Source organism: Micropterus salmoides, unplaced genomic scaffold (assembly GCF_014851395.1).
Source record: "Micropterus salmoides isolate LMB-PRFRI ecotype aquatic unplaced genomic scaffold, ASM1485139v1 Ms_hic_scaffold_10, whole genome shotgun sequence".
NCBI classification, from domain to species: domain Eukaryota; kingdom Metazoa; phylum Chordata; class Actinopteri; order Centrarchiformes; family Centrarchidae; genus Micropterus; species Micropterus salmoides.
The window spans coordinates 25,984,129-25,999,524 of NW_024040041.1; the positions used below are offsets into that span (position 1 = coordinate 25,984,129).

At 40.2% G+C, this 15,396-nt stretch overlaps 2 protein-coding genes across 10 annotated transcripts in view; both read left to right on the forward strand.

The window, feature by feature from the left end:
* Positions 1 to 8,811, forward strand: part of cacnb1 (calcium channel, voltage-dependent, beta 1 subunit) — a 32,431-nt gene extending 23,620 nt beyond the window's left edge. For 3 of the 8 annotated variants that reach the window (XM_038704953.1, XM_038704965.1, XM_038704981.1), the window contains 8 exons: positions 1,648 to 1,728; positions 1,814 to 1,872; positions 1,964 to 2,073; positions 3,077 to 3,085; positions 4,412 to 4,563; positions 5,188 to 5,283; positions 5,402 to 5,587; positions 7,059 to 8,811. In XM_038704953.1, the coding sequence (XP_038560881.1) occupies positions 1,648 to 1,728; positions 1,814 to 1,872; positions 1,964 to 2,073; positions 3,077 to 3,085; positions 4,412 to 4,563; positions 5,188 to 5,283; positions 5,402 to 5,587; positions 7,059 to 7,592 (1,227 nt within the window). In that variant the 3' untranslated portion in view covers positions 7,593 to 8,811. Of the gene's footprint in view, positions 1 to 1,647; positions 1,729 to 1,813; positions 1,873 to 1,963; positions 2,074 to 3,076; positions 3,086 to 4,411; positions 4,564 to 5,187; positions 5,284 to 5,401 lie in introns of all 8 variants that reach the window. The other 5 variants (XM_038704959.1, XM_038704973.1, XM_038704993.1 and 2 more) reach the window with 3 other exon arrangements.
* A 2,789-nt stretch (positions 8,812 to 11,600) lies between these two features.
* On the forward strand, positions 11,601 to 15,073 carry arl5c (ADP-ribosylation factor-like 5C). 2 transcript variants are annotated; one of them, XR_005442752.1, is made up of 7 exons: positions 11,601 to 11,785; positions 12,412 to 12,472; positions 12,573 to 12,720; positions 13,101 to 13,184; positions 13,622 to 13,773; positions 13,866 to 14,351; positions 14,416 to 15,073. XR_005442752.1 is itself a non-coding variant. In XM_038705010.1 (6 exons), exons 1-6 carry the CDS (start codon positions 11,740 to 11,742, stop codon positions 13,912 to 13,914), a joined length of 540 nt encoding a protein of 179 aa, XP_038560938.1. In that variant the 5' UTR covers positions 11,601 to 11,739; the 3' UTR covers positions 13,915 to 15,073. The 2 variants fall into 2 exon arrangements, 1 of the variants encoding a protein (XP_038560938.1); XM_038705010.1 differs by having other exon boundaries at positions 13,866 to 15,073.
* Positions 15,074 to 15,396: the final 323 nt, after the last annotated feature.

A 15,396-nucleotide genomic window follows, 5' to 3' on the forward strand; every position in this document is an offset into this window, starting at 1 on the left:
CTTATTTTTAATATAATGTGAAGCTAATGTGAACCACAATATCTCAACATTAGCATTTTGTAACAACAAGTATGATTGTATAGAGGAACAATAAACCGTACTGTTGGATATGGACATTGGACAATTGGACAATTTCCGTTTTCACAGTGACAAACAGCAGTCTTTCAGAATCACATGTTAAAAAGTAAAACTCATTTTCATCACATTGAATTAATTTTTTTTAATGTTTACGTTGAAAAAAAGTCCTGTAATGATCAGAGAATGTCAGTTTTTATGTGTCTTAATTGTATTTCAGGAAATGTACTGTAAAGATGGCAACTGTGAGCCACAATATCTAAATACTACTGTAATGAGGGACCGTAATATTGAACTATAATGCATATCTGTATTATGTACACCACACTGTGCTCATGTTATTCAAGACCGATGAGCACTGCTGTTACATTAAGTGCTCCAGCTCTGCCCCTTTAGAGACAAGAGCCATTTTGAAACTTTTAAAATATGTATTTTTAGCATCTGTGAATACAAATGAGGTGAAATGAGCTTCCGTTGCTCTGCTTTCTGTAATGTAATGTAGTGGAGCAGGGCACTCCAGCACTATCTCCTGCTTGAAGAGCAGCGCAGCACGCAGAGGAGGGGGCGTGCTTGGACTACAGATCTATAAAGAAAAGAAAAAATCATCCAATTTCACTGTTGTTAGAGTATGCAGGACATGTGATGGTTTTTACCATCTCTTACTAAGAGGACAAGTGCTTATGGCATCCTTATGGATGAATCATTCATGATTCATAATGCACAAATAAGCCTAAAGTTCAAGCGATGCAAGATGAATTGTGTTTGTGCGTGGGTGTATATGAGTCTCTGTGTCAGTTATAGGTTTCTCCATTTTTAGTGTAAATTGCTTAAGGAAAGCCACAGAAAAGTATCAGTGTTTATTTTGATTATTTAAAATGCCTAAACATAGTACGAAGAAAATAAATAATGTGAAAATCCAGGTGAAAATCTGATTTTGAATATACTATTCAAACACTATTTTTCCATTTTTACTGTAAATCGCTCAAACAAAGTTGTGACTTTTGAAACATGTAATTTTTTAAGAATTTCCAGCATAACTGGAAACATCTGTGGTTAAGGAATTTGTTAGAATAACAAAAAGTTGGACCACAAATGGAAAAAGGACATTTTTTACTTTTAACACAGTACTTATTGGCAGTAATAACTTGGCAATTCACACCCAACTGCTGATGGATAACAAAAAGAGAGAAGTGTGAAGGGTGACGTCTGTGTTAGAGCAGCAGCACGGTCACGAGAGCTCTCCTGACACCCTCGTGTCTGGTTTAATTATGGACACTTTAATAATGTGAGACTAGAATACTAAGAAGACTAAAAAATAGAAGCGACTGCTTTCAGGAGAAATTTATCCCTGACTCCGAGCATTATGCAGTCAACAAAACAAATGGACTCTAGCGTCTGAAACTCACCATCCATCAATCTGACCGCTCACAGAGGGGAAGGGGGAGTTAAAGTTGATTTATGCGTGGCTGTACATCTTTGTGAGCTTTGTGCTGAACCTTGTTGAATGTACGTTCAGACACGACATAACAACGTGCCTCACCCCAATGTTGGTGCTGTCTTTTCCCGGCTCAGATGGAGCATGTTCCCCCCTATGACGTGGTTCCCTCCATGAGACCCATCATCCTAGTCGGGCCATCCCTCAAAGGATATGAGGTAAGGAGAAAAATTAGCAACTTGCGCTTTACATCTGATTTCACATTCGTAGTATGTTGTCAAACAGCGGATGTTTCGTCTTTAGGTGACTGACATGATGCAGAAAGCGCTCTTTGACTTTCTGAAACACAAGTTTGAGGGCAGGTAAGAACGAGAACCACTGCTATCCACAGCCATTGGGTAGACTCTTTTAACTAAGTCAGTGACAACTGGTGTACTGGATCTCTTTTTTTAGGATATCAATCACACGGGTGACAGCGGACATCTCCCTGGCTAAACGTTCAGTCCTCAACAATCCCAGCAAACACACCATCATTGAGCGCTCCAGTACCCGCTCCAGCTTGGGTAAGACGACATGCAGCCACTTCAAATCTACACAAACCACAAAACGCTGAGAATCTGCCATTAACTCTTTTTCAGTTACTACAACTGACAATGGTTAGACTCTTATTCTGAATGTGATGATTGACAAGTGATAAAGTACAGGAATAAAGCAAATGGAAAACATTTCTTTTCATCACGTCATGTTGTTAAACATCCATTTAAAAACTTTTCACTATCTGTGTTTCATATCTTTGTTGCTTTGAGTTTGTTTTTTTTCATAGATAGATAGATAGATAGATAGATAGATAGACAGACAGACAGACATTGGTTGCTCCAGGGAGAATTCATGGCAGCAGGATTTTTTATATGGGATTGACTAAAAATAAAGTACAGTAGCCGTGTTCAGCATCAAAGGAACATGTCACTTAGTGCAATGGTGTGGCTCACTGGTGTGTTTTTAATATAGTTTGGACAACAATGAAGATTCATGGTACAAAGGAACAGGATATATCAGGCTTTGACTTCAAAGACAATTCTTGGTAGGATAAATTAATTGTTGTAGAGGCAGCTTGGCTTGCAGCTTAAAATCAAACACATTTGCAATTCCACACGCATACAAAAACATTTACATATAGTAAACTGCAGATAAGGTATAACATTACGTTTTCATGATGCTGCAGGGGACAATGAAAATAATATAGAAAAGCACTTGGATATTTTGTCATTTGGACAGTCTCACAAATTCTTCAGTTATAATTTCTGTAATTTGTAGAAGTTTACATACTCTAGTTCCATGTTAGAGACTGTAAGAGTAAACAGACAATCCAGGCACTGTTAAACATCATCGAAAGACCTGAGAGTGTCATGTTTTTCCCTTTTATACCTGCTCTTACTGTCTGAGTCTGATCTGGCCTCCTCTCTCTTTCTTCATCCTGTCTTTTCTGCCCTTCACCCACCCATCCTCCCCCTTACCCCACCTTCTCTCCCACCTCCCATATTCTTCCACCACTCTTTTTTGATTCAGACGTACTGGGTACGTATGCTCTCCTTGCAACAAAACAATGAAGCCTCTCTCCTTCCCTCCCCTTTTCTTCTCACTATATTCATCATCTGCTCATACATCATTTGTCTGCCTGTCTGCTTGCCTGTCAGTTTCTCTGTTCCTCATACTTCTGTGTGACAGCCTGTAGTCTCTAAAAAGAAAAGAGTTACAAAACTAAAGCGGGAAGAGATCCGTGGGAGGGCAGCAGGGCGGCTGGTACCTGCTCGAAACTATGAGAGGGAATGAGCAGAGAGGGATGCTGATAGTGTCCATTCTGCTCCCAGCCTTTTATGACCTACGTATAATGCTATCATGCACAAGGATAGCCTCTATAGATGCTGGACCTTGTCTCATGAACTTTGTCTAGTCATGGCAGGGGAGCAACTTCCTCACGGCAGTCAAATCCAAATTTGCAAAAGTCCAAGTTTTTGTTGAGGCTAATGAAAACCCTGCCTGCTACTTCTTTATGAGTTAATGTCCACGTGTCTTATCACTCTGTGGAGGCCCTGCTTTTTGCCTCTAGCTTTAATTCACTGTCCTTCAGCCCTCTGGAGGCTGCTAAATTGTGTGAAGGCCCCGTCTTGCAGCAGATTGCCTTGCCTCCGTTATCTCTCTCTGCCGCTGGGTTGGCAGCACACACACCTCGGAGGCGCTGAGGTTTGACCAGAAAGGCGAGGAACATTCTAGGTTCCTGGTTTTAATCTCTATCCTTACATGTCAACAGGCTGACCAAAAAAAGGGAGGGAGTTGTTCTCTATGCTTAATAACAAGCGTTTATAGGCTGCTATTGAGGAACAATGAAAACAAAACACCCAAGCAGTCCACAGACTTGAGTGGTTCACTTTATAGAATACTTATTGCTGTGTCTTTTAGCGCAAAAAAACTAATGTTCCACTTAATTTGTTCGATGAGGGTGTTGTTTTTGTTTTGTTTTATTCACATAGTGAGAAATTGTGCCCTTATTATTTAGTTATTACAATGCCACAGGCATCTCATTCTTAAGTGCCTCCTTTCTTTGCAACTTTAAAATAAAAAAATATCAGAAGCACATGTTAGGAGGTTACAGCGGAATGAGGATGCTGCCCTGCTCCATTTAGCTGTGCATAAATGGAACTTTAACTGTGAGTCAGTCTAATTCATACGCTTGAAACAGTTTTTTCTAAAACTTTGACATGCATGATCAAGTACTAACATGTTGGTTATGTACTTGTACGGCTCATGTACAGAGCTGAATCTACTCAAAGAGGGAAGTAGCTTACTTAAATGTTTTGCTGTCTCGCTGTATTTACATGTCTTTTCTGTGTTCTGGGCCTTCAGCTGAGGTGCAGAGTGAGATTGAGCGTATCTTTGAACTGGCCCGTACGCTACAGCTGGTCGCTTTGGATGCAGACACCATCAACCACCCCTCTCAGCTGGCAAAGACCTCCCTCGCTCCCATCATTGTCTATATCAAAATTGCCTCACCTAAGGTATGGCAGCAGATCTGAAAGTTATAATACTTGAGATTTTCATTAAATCAAAACCTATTTTCAATGCTTTTTATGGTTATTTTTTTGGCAATAGCCTTTTAATTCTTGCTGAAATTGGAATTTCCTACCAACGCTTACCTACAACATGAGTTAGTTTTGCTGCACTGTAAAGAGATACACCAGCTGCTCTTCTCAAAAAGTAGCTGTTCAGGGAATGTTTATTGCCTCAGAACTCTGGGACCTATAGTATTAAACCATGTTTGCAGATAACATTAGTAACCAGGACTGAAATCTTAAGGATTATAACTTTAAAGGTGCCATGTGGAGTTTTCTTGTAAACAAAACCAAAATTTGCAACACCAGTTTTAGAATATATTATATATTAAAAATGTGCATTGTGTACACAAATGTTTGCTATTTGCTAGCAGTATTCTTCTTCTTCACCACCAACTCTTGCGTGAAACAACTACAGGATGTGAATCGCACCATGTGTGTCCTTGTGTGTGTGCATGACACAAACAAAATAAGGCCCCACTTGTTAAATTTTTTTTACAAAAGTGGGTGAGCACATGCACATGAATAATTGTTGTTTTCAGTTGTTTCAGAGCTGTTGTCTCCTTGCAGGTCCTCCAGAGGCTCATCAAATCTAGGGGAAAGTCCCAGGCTAAACACCTAAATGTGCAGATGGTGGCAGCAGACAAGTTGGCCCAGTGCCCACCAGTGAGTTTTGCTTTGTGACTTGAGTAATAAAATAACAGTTTCTTAGAATTACTTTTAAAACGAGAAAAATAATTTTGGTTTGTTGAAACTGACAAATAGTCATTTTATTTATGTGCAGGAATTGTTTGACATCATCCTGGACGAGAACCAGCTGGAGGACGCCTGCGAGCACCTGGCGGACTACCTGGAGGCGTACTGGAAGGCCACACACCCGCCGAGCAGCAACCCTCCCAACCCTCTGCTCAACCGTACCATGGCCACGGCCGCCCTGGCCTCCTCCCCTGAGCCCGTCTCCAACCTGCAGGTACAGGTGCTCACCTCCCTGCGCAGAAATCTGGATCTGTGGCCTGACATGGACGGTGCTGTAGCAAATGAGAGGAAAGAGGAAGAACATGCTCTCTGAAGCCCAGCAGAGGGGGGCGGGGGACTCCGGCAACTCAACCTCAACCCAGCAGCCTGATCTCTTTACCCTGAAGGAAAAGTGTATTAAAGCCCTGTTTATGCTGTATATTAAAACACAACACAGATACACATTCACACAAACACAACTATACAGGCATTGACACACAAACAGCTAGTTTAAGAACACCCACAAGTAAAATTTTGTAGTCTGTATCTTAGCAGGTCAGCGTTTATGTCCCTGCACTGAAACTGTGAGAGCAGCTCAACTCAAACCACTCTGGATGTAAGGAATAACCCATAAGGCACCCCTGCCCTCAGGGCCCCCTCCATTTTGCTGTAATCAAGAGTAAAGTGATATCTGCTGCCCCCACCCTTCCCTCTTTAGCTCTGTGGCCTCCTTTCACCATCACTTTTTCTTCTCTGGGAGACTCCAGTTTGCTGTCCTCCTCCATGTTGCCATGGTACTGCCCTGGAAAACAGCAAGTCATGTCCGCCTCTTCAAAGAGAAACGCTTAGTTTGGTGGAGGCTGTTGCTAACACTCTGTCCAGTTTAATGTTTTTATAATCATTTTAACAGTACCAATCAGCTGTGTCACTATCCCTAAGTTACTACTGGCTACACATTAATTATGATGACTTGCATACTGTCAAAGATATTCATGTCTATGACAGTATGGCGCCCCAGTGACAGTATTGCATCACATGGCTGAAAACATGTTTTATATCTCCTTCTACTATTTTTATTGAGGCTGTCATAGAGGCAAGAAAAAATTATCCAACAAGAACACAAGAGACAATTGCAATCGCTACCGGTATTTGTTAACTTAAATAAAATTGTGTTAGTATAAACGTCATAAAACAGAGCTACAGAGTTCAATTAATAACTAATCATTTGGTAGCAATGTCTACTTTTTTTCTGCCATGCGGTCAATCTGCCAGAAGGTGGCACTGTTGTTATGGTAGATAATCAGTCTGCTTGTAGAATAACTGCTTGTGTGTGTTTGAGTTTGCAGGTAGGTATCATGATTAAAAATAATCACTAAGCAGAACTAATTTGTTTGAAAAACTGAGAAATCACTGTATTTGTCTGTGTTGAATTTCTGAGTATATGTTCGTGTGTATGCACATTTGCAAACTTGGAATGTGTGTGTGTTTATAAATAGACTGAAGTCAGTCATGTACACTAATGCTTTCAAAACCACAGGTCTTTTAACTGGAACATTGCAGTCTATGACACTGTAGGTTTTTTAAAGTGCTGTGTTGTGTGCCCTGCCTCATGCTAACCCCGCTGACTAACGACTGACAGTTTGGTTTTGCTCTGCTGTTTGTGTCTCTGCATGGTTGCTGCGTGGCATGGCTGTGGCTGACTGCAGGGGCCGTACCTGGTGCATGGTGAACAGAAGCGGGAAGGGCATCTGACAGAGTGCGGTGGGAGCGGCACCTTGCATGACTATCAGACAGACCTGGGAGGAAAACCTCAGCAACAGCAGCAAACATACATACGCTCTTCTCGTGGCCAGCTACGGGGAGGGAGCGGGCGGGGCCTGTCAAGGCAAGACACCTTCGACTCTGAGACCCAGGGCAGCCGGGACTCTGCCTACACCGAGGCCGGCGACTCCTGCATGGACATTGAGACTGACCCCTATGAAGAGCCCGAGCCCTACCGAGGTGGCGGGGGCAGCCGCCTCCACCTGGCACAGCATCACGGCAGACAGGCCTCCTGGGAAGACGAAGGTGCAGAGCCGGACCAGGAAAACCTGAACCACCCTCCGATGCCGAGTCAGACGCAGCCGCATGGACGTGCCAAGCTGAGGGAGCGTTACTGCCAGGACCCTGTGGAGACAGGGGCCAACATTAGCCGCAACAAGAACCAGGACGACTGGGGGAGGGACGTCTACATCCGCTGAACACGCATCATACCACAAAGACAAAGGAAGCTACTGGACAGAGGATGATGGGAGGGAGGGGAGGGAAGGGAGGGAGATTAAGGTTTGGGGTTCAGATGGAACTGAAGTGTGGGTCTGGGGCCATGCCAGTCAGGCTAACAAATTAATCTGTTTACATCCCTGTACAATGTAAAGAAATACATCAGATGCCATTCTCATCCACTTCTTTTTGCAATTCAAATTATTTATGTTTGGAAAAAATACTGTTCTGTCTGTTTTTTTTTTGTTTCCTGTTAATACTGCATGAATATCATGGATTTCTAAACTGACAGCACGAGGACAGTAATTGTTACGATTGTGAATCTTTTGATTGTGATCTGAGTCAACCTCTCCTTCAGCTGTAGAGTGTGAAGGTTGGTAGAGCTGTAGTCTGTCATGTCTGTCCTCTGCAGTCTTAAACAGGGTCTGATGTCTCCGTCCCCATGTACAGTGTCGGGGGTTCTCTTTACCTTAATCTAACTCTTTTGGATATCAGGATTTCTCCCATACTGAGATCCAGGCGTTCTGAGTCTCTCACCTCCACTTTCTTATCACCTAGACCTTAAAAAGCTGGTGGAGAATTTGCCATATTTTAACACAACAATTTATTGATGTTGCTAGACGCTTGATAACAACTATATGAGTACACTCCAAAGACGTTTACTTCTTCCCTGACCTGGTTCAGCCACTGTACCGACTGTACATGTCTGACCCAGTCCTCTCGTTTCTGTTTTTTCTCTTCCTAGTGGGTGCTGAGGGCGCCCGCAGTATTCATTTGTTCTCTGTTTTTTCTAATGTGGTGCAGATTCAAAGAAGCACTACAGTTGTAGTTTTGTGAATGAAGTGTCCTGCCTTAGTCACTCCCACCTTAAAACACGCTTATTTCAAGAAAACTCCAATCACAAGTGCCGGAATGTCTCGCCAAGCCATGTCCACCACTGCCACGGTGGGATGTCTTAACTCTTGTTACACTTGTTTTCATACCACGTCTGTGTCTCTTCGTGTCTCGTGGCTACTCTGCAGCGTAGCCCATTCTGTCGCTCCAGCACAACATTCATGTCATTTTTTTCTTTGCACCAGCTTCGTCGTCTATTTTTCAGGGCTAATGGTTATATAAAAAGTACTTGTGTGTGTGGTTAATCACTCATAACTTCCACCCAAACAGCTAACTTGTCTGATATTAAATACCACTATCTTCTTACTCTTGATTTCTGACTGAATTAGTGTTGTTTTTTTCCTGTGGACATTTGCAAATTTTTATTTCGAATCTTCAGTTGTTGTGAGGTAGTGAGAGGAGTAATAAAATGGGTTGGGGGGGGGGGGGGGGGGGGGGGGATAGGATCAGTTTTGGTCTTTACTCAGTTATCTATAATGGAGAATCCATGAATGTCTTTGGTGGGCTGCTTTGACCCGCCCGTCTTCAGTTGAATAAGTAAATATTAAATAATGATCAGTAAATAATGTTATTGTTGCGTTATCGCAATTGTTAAAAATATGAAATAACATGTATCATTGGTGCCTGATTGTAGCTACATTTTGCTTTTTCTGCCTTTCATTTTTAATCTGTGGATAAATTCGTATTTTAATTAAAAATTTAATCAGAAAATGCCATTGTGTCACTTAATTGATACGGTGAAATCAAAGACAGATTTGAAAGATGTAAAACCTGTATGTGTTCACAGATATTAGAATTAGTGGTGTTGCCTTTCATGTCTCTTAGGACATATAAAGAAGTTTTAGTTCAGGGGAAACCATATAATACAATGGAGTGAGATTTTCTTTCTTCTTGAGCTACATCTTTCATTTCATTGACATCTTAATTTTGAGCAGGATACAACTAAATATGTGTGTAACACGTAACATCACGCAGCCTGCTGAACCTGTCCAGTCAAGGTGCTTTGATGGGTGTGTACCTGCAAAAACAAAACAAAAGTCAGAGTGTCTTAACTTGGTGGATTGGCTTCCATTAAAACACAGATCAACACAGGAGCATTCAGTATGAACTTCAAAACAATTGCAGCACATGTGATCACACTTGCCAAGGAGGAAACACAGTGCAGATGAATTCAGGATGTGGTTTTGATTTTCTCGCACTGAGAGTTCTTGTCATCTCATCAGTTACTGCTCACCGATACTCTGCAGTGGAGAAAATGTCACAAACGAAGATGTGGTTTCCATCTGAAACTGTAACGTGAGCCTTGCATCAGAGTGTTATTCAACAAGGTGAGATAGCAAGAGCCCTGTGTGCAGAGAGCACTGTAATATATAATTTTCTTAACAAGTTTGAGTTTATGGGCACAGTTGTAGAAGAAGTATTATTATAATTTGTCTTAAGTAAAAGTAACAATACAACAGCGTAAATGACTTTGTACAAGAAGAAGATATACTTTATTTAAAAAGTAGTATCAACAAAATTTACCAGTACTAGTAGTATTAAAAATACTTATTTTGATGAAGTGTTCAGTTTCATTACTAGTATAGCTAGTCAAGTTGTAGCTAACGTTATCTACTTACTGTAATATACTGTAGGACAGTTAAATCAATAAAAAAAACATAGAGGCTAAATATATATTTTATTAAAAACATCCTAAATCTGTAAAGAAGCTAATAAATGTGGGTGTTAAAAACATGTAGTGGGGTAAAGGGAAATAGTATTCCCTGTGAATAACAGTAGAAAGTCGCCTAAAATTTAAATACCCAAGTAAAGTACAGTACCTCAAAATTGTACATAAGTGCAGTTCTTTCCACCTCAAATACATCTCACGTTCGCCTCAGAATATGTCGATGTATTAAATTTTAAGTGAAGTTCTGGAGAACATTACAGGGCAAAAAAATGACAGTAAAACCTTGAAACTTAACAAAATTATAACAATTAATGACATATGAAGTGATGAATATTCTGATGAAGGTCATTGGGACAGAAAGTTCACATAAAAGCTCCCAGCATTAATTTGGTTTGTGGTAGAATGCATTTGATATGAAATGCATTGAGACTGTTAGTTGCACCAGCTATAACACTGTGTGGTTGGGAAAGATTTACAGAGAATTCTTATAATTATCTTTATTATTAGTAGTAGTGGTAGTATTATATGTTTTAGAGCCTAGGGCCTATTTGGAAAATACCTGGGAAGACTGTGCAATGGAAAGTCCAGGGAAATCCTTTTGACACCCAGCTTCTCTTTCTGTTGATAATAATGTTGCTGTGATAAAGAAAGAGGAAGGGAAACAGTTTTACTTCCATTTCCATATTTGGACTGGGCATGTGTGTCATAAGCTGCATCATCAGTCCACACATGTCCTCGTTTGACAGAAGGACTATATGGCCTTCCAGTGCTCCTGACTGAACTCTGACTTCTGACCAGCGAGTACTCAAGTAGGATTTGTCAGCTTGTGCAGGTGCCAAAAACAAGTGTTCAGCAGTTACATTTTACTAGCAATTTTTTGAGCATATAAATAGGAATCACTGGAGAGTGTTAAAAATACTTTTTCTCAACTAGTCATCGTCAGCACTAAAAACCCATTTTGTTCCCTTTACTGATTTAAATAAACCATAAGCAGCATAATGAAAGACATAACAGGTTTCATGTCTTTAAGCAATGAGTTCTTGTCACATATTATAAGTAAGACTAACAACAGTGCTCTTAAAGAATCTGTGCTCTGTTACAAGTAAAAATCCTGCTCTCGAGATTTCACTTGAGTAAAAGTATAATGTTTTAATGTTTTAACAGCAAAATCTACAATACCTGAAGTATTTTAAAGTAATATCTAAAGCCAGAATTATTATATACATCATATTGTCATAAAAATGTACAGTACTTGAGTAAACATAGTTAGTTACACTCCAACACTGCACCTTGCCTTGTTTACTACCCTGATAGCTTCCTCGCGTGGGTGAACCGGACATGTCCCACAGCACCTGAATGTATCATTACTATCGCCTTTGTTCGTGACTCATCCGACTGACAAATACCAAAGCTTTCTCTCTACGAAGCGCCACCCACTAACTCTATGCTGTGGCAGAAACTAATATCAGATGACCGCACAGGGTTTGTCTGGCAGTCAGCTGTAAAAAGACGCTGAAGTTTTGCGTTCATTGGATTTTATTCATCACCCACCTCACTTGTTGGACATGGGATTTCTTCTGACTAAGATGATGGCTGTTTTCGGTGACAGAGGTAAGAGTAACTTAAACTTAACTAGACATAATTTATCAATTTCAGCTACCAGTTTCTTTACTTATGGTGTTTGTCGGCGGTTATTTAAGCATCTTATGATAATAGCCAATATATAACCAGAGAAAATATGTCTGAAATTATGAAAATATATCTAGTATCAAGGATCAAACACAAGGTTGGATTACGAACAGAAAGTTTGAAGCCTAGTCCTTTCATGCTACACACACAACACTTAACAGATAATTAAATTTATAGGCCTATAAAAATATGGTAATGTATAAAAATAAAACAATATACATTATATACAATATACATATATAAATATTCTACGCATGTGCATATAAAATACTTTCTATAACGACTGACTTGAAGTTAAACTAAGACTGTCAACTTTAGCTTCATTCTTTGCCAAACCATAGCCTATATGTTTACAGTACACAAGACTTGAATGCACCTTGAACCTTGAATGCATTGTTGGACTAATACTATTCCTATGTAGTGGACCTTACTGTGGGATAAGAAATGTTATTCTGCTCAGTACATCACAGTCCTGTACCTGACATTATCTTATCTGTGTGTACATTTGCCTTGTGATACATTGAAACTAATTATGCAACTTATTGCAGAGCACAAAGTTGTTATGGTGGGTTTGGACAACGCTGGAAAGACTACCATCCTCTATCAGTTGTAAGTGACTTTCTGGGGCTACAATAGCCATGTAACTATAAAATCTGCTCAATATAAGTACTCTGAATTCTATCAAACATTTGTTTTCCCACACAAACAGTCTGACAAAGGAGGCCGTCCACACGTCACCAACCATCGGCAGCAACGTAGAGGAGATCACTGTACGTAACACAAACTTCTTGGTTTGGGATATCGGAGGACAGGAGAACCTTCGAGCCAGTTGGTACTCATACTTCGGCAACACAGAGGTACAGATCACTGTCTGTCTTCAGCTCCACTGTCTAACTCTACATAAGATACTGAAACACATTCCATAGGTTCAAAATGTAACTTTAAAGTCAGAAACTTGACAAGTTTTGATTTTGCTGAGTTTCTTTAAAGTTTCTTGGTCATGTGTTCTCAGAAAAGCACATTAAAAAATATTGGCTTCTTATGTAGGCCTATGTATTGATAAAGATAGCCTACTTATCTCCGTTACCATAATAATTTATAATATATTACATGTCTGTAGCTGACATCTTGTGCCCGTCCTATAATTACAACACTGGTAACATGTGCTCTGGTAATGTGAGATATCTTTTGATTGTATGCTAATAACTGATTTAATTATACGTTGTGGTTCTTTCAGATTGTCATTCTGGTTGTGGACAGCACTGACCGCGAACGTCTCACTCTCACCAAAGAAGAGCTGCATCGAATGCTCTCACATGAGGTACAAATCCTGTTGTGTTGAGAGATGTGTGTTAGCTCAAGAGTTACAATCACTATGGTCCAAACATTACAGCAGGGATTAGTTTTATGAATTGATCTGGGGTGTGTTTAGTCTGAATGCAGCCTTGGTGTAAGACCTTTTTGTTGTTCAATGAATCTGCCCAAGTTTGCAATTCATGCTTTGATGTCTGAGATACTCCAGTGATTGCGCCATTGGTCACGAACCCATGACACAACATGATGAGGAACTTTCAATGTAGACTGTGTGAGTCAGCGTGTTGACATGTGCTCAAATTTTCCGCTGAGGTTGTTGTTCTCCGTTGTCAAAGCTGACGCGGGGAAATTTTTGGGGTTTCCAATGGAAATGTATTAGCTCGAAAAATATAAATTGATACTGAAAGCAGTGTTGGTAACCCCTCTTCTCTGGTTTGGACATAGGACCTACAGAATGCAGCCATTCTTGTTTTGGCCAACAAACAGGATGTGAAAGGCTCGATGACGGCAGCAGAGATCTCCCAGTGCCTCACACTCGACTCAATCACAACTCACTCCTGGCATGTCCAAGCCTGTTGCGCCTTGACAGGAGAAGGGTGAGTCAACCACACCTCACACTCTCTCTTTCTATCTGCCATCATCTTTGATCGCTGGAATAACCACTTGTTGTTTCTTGTCAATCTCCCAGTCTACCTGCCAGTCTGGACTGGATGAAGTCGCGGGTTGTTGCAAACTAGAACACAGCTCCAGTGTATCAAACTTCCTCAAACTGAGCCTACCTCAAAGGTACTGGAAAGGCCACGGTGTCAGGGTTATCTACAGTGTTTTGGGCAAAGTCCTGTGAACATGGCGTCTGTGATAGAGCCTGCCTCGCCACACCTACAGTATGTCGTGCCCAGCTACGTAAGAATCTCCAAGGGGTTGCCTCTCATATGGCTGAGCCTCAGGGTGGAGGAGCAACAGAGAAACATGGACGATCTTAGAGCTAATTAACGTACATCAAATATCATGTCAAACTCGGGGTGATGATTTTTTTACTCTTCCAAAAGCGCTTGCCTTTATTCTAATAATCTGGTGTTTTTCACTTGTGGTTACAAAGAATTGCACAGTTTGTGTTTTATGCACCTTTACCGTAAGTAACCCATGTTGCAGAGGTGCACCATGTTTATGTAAGGTATCCTACCTGACAAGTAATACCGCATATCACGATATCATACGCCTTCTTTCATTTCCCTGAGGTTAATCAATGGACAACAGCAACTTACTTTATTGAATTGTAAAGTATCATTCAGTCATTCATTACTAGAACTGAACAACCAAAGATGTCCCAACCTACACTTGAATAATAAGCATGAAGCAGGTAGATCACAGATGATGAGTGAAAACATTTAAGCTAATGTTTTACTGATAAAGTGAAAGATTTTCTCATATGCAAATTTTTGTAGGCTAAGCTGGTGCCCTTTTATTTCTCCTTTAGCGTCATCAATCATGATCACATTTTGACCTTTGATTGGTGATTCCCGTCCCCGATTACTTTCTTTTTTAATTTACCTGAACTACTTCTGCTGCACCTGAATTTAGTACTTTACTAGTTACAAAGTAGTTTGTATTAAACCTCTATCATGGAAAACTGAGAAGAAACTGTAAGCACATAGGCCCAGTATAGGTGGCCTCCCTTGCTAAGTCTGCACCTGATTATATTTTATGCCAGTGAACAACAGGAAACTTCTGTTGGACTTAAACATGTTTAGTAATTTATTTAAATAAAAAAAAACAAAGCTCTTGAACTATTTATTGTATAGGAAATTGAGCTAGCTGCTAAGGACTATGCGTCATCTTTAAAAAGTATATATTGTATTGTGTAATTTTCTTAAATAAATATTATTTTTGCAAATATGTGGTGGGGGTGTTTTCTATCCTGTGGCTTTAATATTCATTCATTCATGTTTTCAACAAGAGATATACAGCATAACCTACTGAAGGGTGTTTTATACCTGCAGTTACAGTAATGACAAAAATAGTCTATGTGACTATTGTGCAACACTCTTATTTGTAGCATTAGGTTGTGTCAGATGTACAGATAAAATCAAATAGTCATTTAGTTTGTAGCCTACTATGAATTTCCTTTGGCCATCGGACCCTAAATGTTCTCTTTTCAAAAGATTAACATTTTAGCAGCAATTACCACGATTTCATATGGCACTAAAAATGTTTGCTTC